This window comes from Pyxicephalus adspersus, chromosome Z (genome assembly GCF_032062135.1).
Source record: "Pyxicephalus adspersus chromosome Z, UCB_Pads_2.0, whole genome shotgun sequence".
Lineage (NCBI taxonomy): Eukaryota > Metazoa > Chordata > Amphibia > Anura > Pyxicephalidae > Pyxicephalus > Pyxicephalus adspersus.
The window spans coordinates 48,776,456-48,782,435 of NC_092871.1; the positions used below are offsets into that span (position 1 = coordinate 48,776,456).

At 40.3% G+C, this 5,980-nt stretch overlaps 1 protein-coding gene across 1 annotated transcript; it reads right to left on the bottom strand.

Moving 5' to 3' along the window:
• Positions 1 to 208: 208 nt before the first annotated feature.
• Positions 209 to 5,587, bottom strand: TMEM250 (transmembrane protein 250). Its single transcript, XM_072430124.1, has 2 exons — positions 5,453 to 5,587; positions 209 to 809 (listed from the first exon to the last, which is right to left on the bottom strand). Exon 2 carries the CDS (start codon positions 675 to 677, stop codon positions 258 to 260), a length of 420 nt encoding a protein of 139 aa, XP_072286225.1. The 5' UTR covers positions 678 to 809; positions 5,453 to 5,587; the 3' UTR covers positions 209 to 257.
• Positions 5,588 to 5,980: the final 393 nt, after the last annotated feature.

A 5,980-nucleotide genomic window follows, 5' to 3' on the forward strand; every position in this document is an offset into this window, starting at 1 on the left:
GGCTAATGCAAAGTTTGAAAAGCACCTAGGGATGCCTGCCTTAAATTCATTCTGAAAGTTGGAGGCTGAAAGCAAAAGAAAAAATTACTATGAATTATTAACATAAACAGTTAAACCACTGCCCGTCTTCCCAATGTGTAGTTACATGCGTTTAATACACAAAAAGAACACTTTGCAGCAATAAATAAAAGAAAAACACAAGAACAGCTCACACTTCATCTGCCAAGGAGCAGTGTTCTTCATCGGCATGCATTTATTTACATATCTATAAACACCATAAAACACCAGCCGAGTCCACCGACAAGCAGCATGGTTACATGAATCCCATAAATAAGCAGTTCGTTCAAGAGGCTAAAGTCAAACCGCCTCCGCCCTAGCAGCAGCAGGATGATGGACAGTTTGTACTGAAAGCGTAGAAAAAATCGGATGCCTAGATACTGGAGGCAAAACAAGATCGAGAGTGCCACCCAGAGGATGGAAGTGAAAAGACTGCAGCTGAAATACAGCAGGAATCGGACAAATCCATACATCCATCTGGACTTCAGGTAGATGTCGAAGTTGTTGTACTTTGTGCGAACTAGGTGCGTAGTCCGCACTGGTCCACAGGCAGAATGCAGACAGGTAGTGTGAGGGCCATGAAATGAGCGAACACGGCGGGGAATGGGGATTACAGGCATCGGGCACCCTGGCGTATGCAGAGTCGCAGGGGTGGGGGTAGTAGGTTCATATCACCAGATTGGCGGGTTGCCAGGGAACTAAGAAGAAAATAAATTTTGGACAAGAGGCCGGAAAACCAACATCGTCTCTACCTAGAAAATGAAAAAAGAACTATTATTTTTCACAGATAATTAAATATTACCAAAATTATCATTTTGCAATGTTTGTGTTATCAGTTGAATCATGCTGTAGAGATGAAAAATAAAATACAAAACAGGAATCCATTTGTTGTTATTACTTCAACTTTCTGACATCCTGGCTAGACCTGCATCACCTCTCACAACTGCAATGGTATTCTGAAATAATACATTAAAAAAAAAATAAATAAATTTAAGACTCCACATAAATGTGCGAAAAAGCACTTTTTATGTAAAATTTTACTAATTGCAAATTCATTCAGTCAGCAAATCATCTCATCAGCAAAACCCAAGGAAAACATAAACAAAAAAACAGGCATATGAAAATATAGTTATATAACATGGAAGGAGGAAGAAATGGTTACAATATGGGAAAAATTCCATTCACATATCATCTATGACCACAGGGAGGTCATTTTCTAACATGCGCAATGCATACCAGGAGGTTCAAAGGTAGACATAATCTGATGTTTTATTGAAGGAGACTGGGTCTCTATATAGGATTCCCATATTTCAAAAAATTTCCCCACCTTAGTTTTCTTATCCAGAGATGCCTCAATCCAGGCCATTCTGAAAACAATTTTTCCTGAAAAAGCCCAAGTGTCAGTGGATTTGGGTCTAGCCATTTGTGTAGTATTGTTTTCTTGGCCACTAGGGAGAGGATAGCCAATAAACTTCGGCTGCCCCTAGTAATCTTTGCACCTTGTAAATGATAGGTACCCAAAATAGCCCATTCCGTGGTCAGTGGAACATAATTCCACCTCTTGCCTGAACCTTTTTTTTTTACGGCAGTTCCAAAAAGCATGGCATAAGTCTGCCCGATCCTGTGCACGTGCAAGACAGAGGTAGGGGCATAGCCCATCAAATATGCAAGCTGTGGGGAGATATACACCCCATGGTAGATTCTGAGAGTAATTTCCCTGTACATTGTCTGATAGCTCTGGGATTCTGAAGACAACGTTGAGCTGCGCATGCGCAGCATCAGCTTTGGTTGCCAGGGAAACCCAGCCATGCTGGTTTTCCTAGCATGTGCCAGGAATGAATCAATGTGCCAGTCAATCAAGATGGCCAAAGATCATCTCTGGGAAGAAGAGAAGGAGGATGGTGGTGCCCTGCAATGAAAGGTGGATAGGAGAGTTGAGCAGGTTTAGTTCTGCTTTACATACTGTTTTAGTTATAAAAGCATAATGTAATATTTACTTTTTATATATGACCTACATGTTGTTATCTATATAATTTTATTTTTAGACATCATACATACGGCAGTTAGGGTCTTCAGATATCTACACAAAAAGGCTATTTTTTGGCTCATGGCTCCCAATTTTCCCGCACACCAGACAAAATGGAAGTGGTGTAGGAAGCTGGAATTCTGTGTATTTAGGGACTTCCACTTCAGGCTCCAAGGCCCCTTTTTATCTAACACTATCCCTGCTTTTATAGGTAAATAGGATGCAAAAAATATGCCAAATGCACATATCTTATGGTAAAAGGTAAGCTGAAATGAATGGGACAAGGTCCCTAATTTCTAAAACTGGGACGGTAGCCAAAAAAACTGACATAACAGTGCTCAACCCAGGATTTTTTTTTAACCGGGGGGGAGGAAATTTTAGGCAGGTGGCAGTCCTTGTATTGTGACCCAACTTATCAGTAACTACCCAAAAACAGCCGGGTGGTTAATGAAAAGTGCCGGGTGTTGTGCCCAGCTAATTGAGGCTAGGGAGAACACTGCATAATATTTGGCTATCCCTTTATACCCTGCTTTCATATCAGAGGGTTTTAGCAGAAGATGTGTTCTGTCTGTGGCCATCGCTTTCAATGACACCTGTAAGTTCCTGTGTACAAGTGGTAATTTTTTCTACTCCCAGCAGAGTCAACAGTAAGTGAACTTTAACAAGCTTAGAAAAACAAAGATGTATACTATGCCAAAAAGAAGGGGCAGACATAATTGACCACTTGGTCTTTTTCTGCTGTCACTCACTTCGATCTAGCTATGAACTAAAGCATCGGAACTTTTCCCAACAGAAATAAATGGAAAAGTATGGGTGGAGTCAACTTTGCAGAAATTTGCAGAAAGGTTTTTGGGATCTGTCCCATGCAAATTAGCACTTGAGATTATAAAGCGATCTTGTCAGGTAAAAAATATTGGCCAAAAAGTTCTTCCTGCAAAAAAGAAAGTAAAAACCTTGCTCTCCTGTTTCCAGCAATGCTAAAAATCATAGCCTTAAAGAGAAATCTACCTCAGGAAATCTGATGAAAAACAGACACAGTGAAGAAGATTCTCTGATACCCTGCTGTGCAAATATTTTCTCCCACTGACCTCTGCACCACTGGATCAATGGAAGAAACTATTAAAGCAGAACTACCTGTAAAAAAAAAATACTTTTAGCTTTTTAGGTGGAAAGCTGTTGTTCCCCCCACAATCCAAGTTCAGTTGGTCCCATCTTCATTGTTGGTTCTGGCATGGACACCGGGCGCCGCCATCTTCTTCCTCTTCTTTTTATGTCACCCTATCTCGCACTACACAGGCCCAAGATCAGGTGATGCGCCTTACAGAAAATGTACAAAAAAGTGCCAATCTCACTGCAAATGTGTGAGATCAGCACTTTTTTTAAAATAAATATTAGAGGAAAGACTCTGTGCCCCCATGCATGCCTCCATGCATGCCCAAAGGAGCAGTCTGTAGCCTCCTGGGATATGTGACATGTATCTGCAGGTTTCCCATTCAGTCTTTACTGCCACAGCAAGTCTCCCCTTCAAATTAAAAAAAAAAAACTTTTGCTTGTGCTTTAGGCTTAGTAGGGGATACAGGAAATAAAACACTCATGGATGTGCTGGTTTATCTGCAAAATTAAGATTTCACTTCCACCAAGTGCAGTTCAGCAGTGACAGCGATATTTACTATAATATTTTTTCAGGCAGCACTTTGCAGGCAATTTTATTTACCTGACAGGAATTCTTTACAGGTCATGGGGAGTCATTAGGCACCTACATTCTGTAGTGGAGAAGACAAACACTTCTCTAGGTGCAGGTAAAAAAATAAAGAATTGTGTATTTAGGTTTCCATTAGGCAGTAACTATCATCTCCATCACACAGTAGAATAAACTTTAAAAAAAAAAGTACAAAAAGAGCTGGGTTTTTAATTTAGCAACATACATTGTATTCAAAAACATAAACACTTATAACAATTGTACACATATACAATGGTAAGTACACTAAATGTATAAACATTCGGTCATGTCCTATTTAATACTCATAGGATCACTGACTATATGGAAATAATCCTCTATTAATAATAAGGACAATCAATGTAACATCTCTTGCCCCACACATTTCACCTATCATCCCTTTAGGGGTATAATGGGGACATTAAAAGCTAGTATAAATCATACAGAGTTATGAAGATAAATATTATTCAGTGGTAACATTGAAGTTTAATATAAACGAATAATTGTTAATATGACTTAGGCTTCGTACACATGTGCAATAATTGTCATTGGAAACAAACGATTAACGGCCAATCGGTCGTTAATCGTTCATTTTCCTAACAACAAATATTGCACATGTGCCTTAAAAAAGGTGGACAATTATGTGTTACCTATTTGTTAACGTAACCAAACATAACCAAATGTTAATGAGGTCAAAAATATCAATTATTTATTTAATCTAAACATCAACATTACCACTGAAAAATATTTATTTTCATTGTACTATGTATAACAGTTCTTAACGTCCTCGATATACCCTTGAGGACGCTAATAGGTGAAATGCGTCGGGCGAGCAACGTTACATTTATTGTCCTAATTATTAATAGAGGGTTATTGCTGTATAGACTATGCTCACAGAACCTATAAGTATTAAATAGGGCATGACCGAGTGTTGATACATACAGTGTAGTTACATTGTATTTGTGTACAATTGTGTTTATAGTTTTCAATACAACAAATCTGTACTTTTTTTTTTTAAGTGTATTCTATTTTGATTTCTAGCGCAGTTGGAGCCATTATTGTTCCTATGAGGGAGGTGTCTCTTCATTCCTTTTTTGTTTCCTCCATCACAAATTAGGTGACACATCACCCTTTTCAGTCATGCCAATGTCCTGCCTTGGCATGCACAGGAATAAAGTTCATACAACATGTTATCAGAGAGCACTGCAAACACTAAGTGTGGTTGTATGTGGTGAAGTCTGAAAAACTCACCAGACATCAATGCCCTGCAAAGATTAAAGTAGCACTGTAATAATACTGTAATATACATCGGGACTCACCAAAACATACACTTTTCTTTACCGCTGTGCAAATTCTGGCCACTAAATAAGCTCTTGTGCCAACTACGTATTATTAAACAGGATTTATATAGCACCGACATATTACACAGCGCTGTACATTAAATAGGGGTTGTAAATGACAGACAGATACAGACAGTGACACAGGAGGAGGAGAGGACCCTGCCCTGAGGGGCTTACAATCTAGGGGATTGTAAATTACATAGTCCACTAATTCCTGCACAGTCAGGTGACCCTGTCCCCTTTTATGGACCTTTCCCCCTGCCAGACATTCAATTGACCCTTCCACAGTCTTCCCTGTCTCGATGCACTTACACGGGGTTTCCGGCCCTTGCCTGGTCCTCACCAGCCCCGCAGCCTTCAGTCTCCCCATCCCCGGTTCTCCCGGCACTAACTAGCCGGCATCACGCCCCCTTCATGATTCTGACAGCCCAGCAAGCTTTCTCTCACTTCCTGCTTCCGGACCGCGTCTCTCGCGACAGTTTGTTTCCCTGGATACCAGAAGGGATCTCTCATGTTACCATGGAAACCGCTGCCCAGACGGGTCATAGTTACGTGAGGGAAAAACGCTAAAAAGCAAAACTGGAAAGTACTGCAGACACTTGCTCGATACACAAAAATGCCAATACACTGCAGATCTTACAGCAATGGATTAAACTATAGTGTTTTATATGTGAGGGGGGATGGGTGTACACGAAGTCTGATACGTAAGGGGGCTTCTCATATTGTATGGGGACAAATATAGCTCATATGTCAGGGCAGCATGGATGTGTGTTACCTCCCCCACCCCCTAGGTTGTAAGCTCTTCGGGGCAGGGCCCTCTCCTCCTGTTTATTATTATAT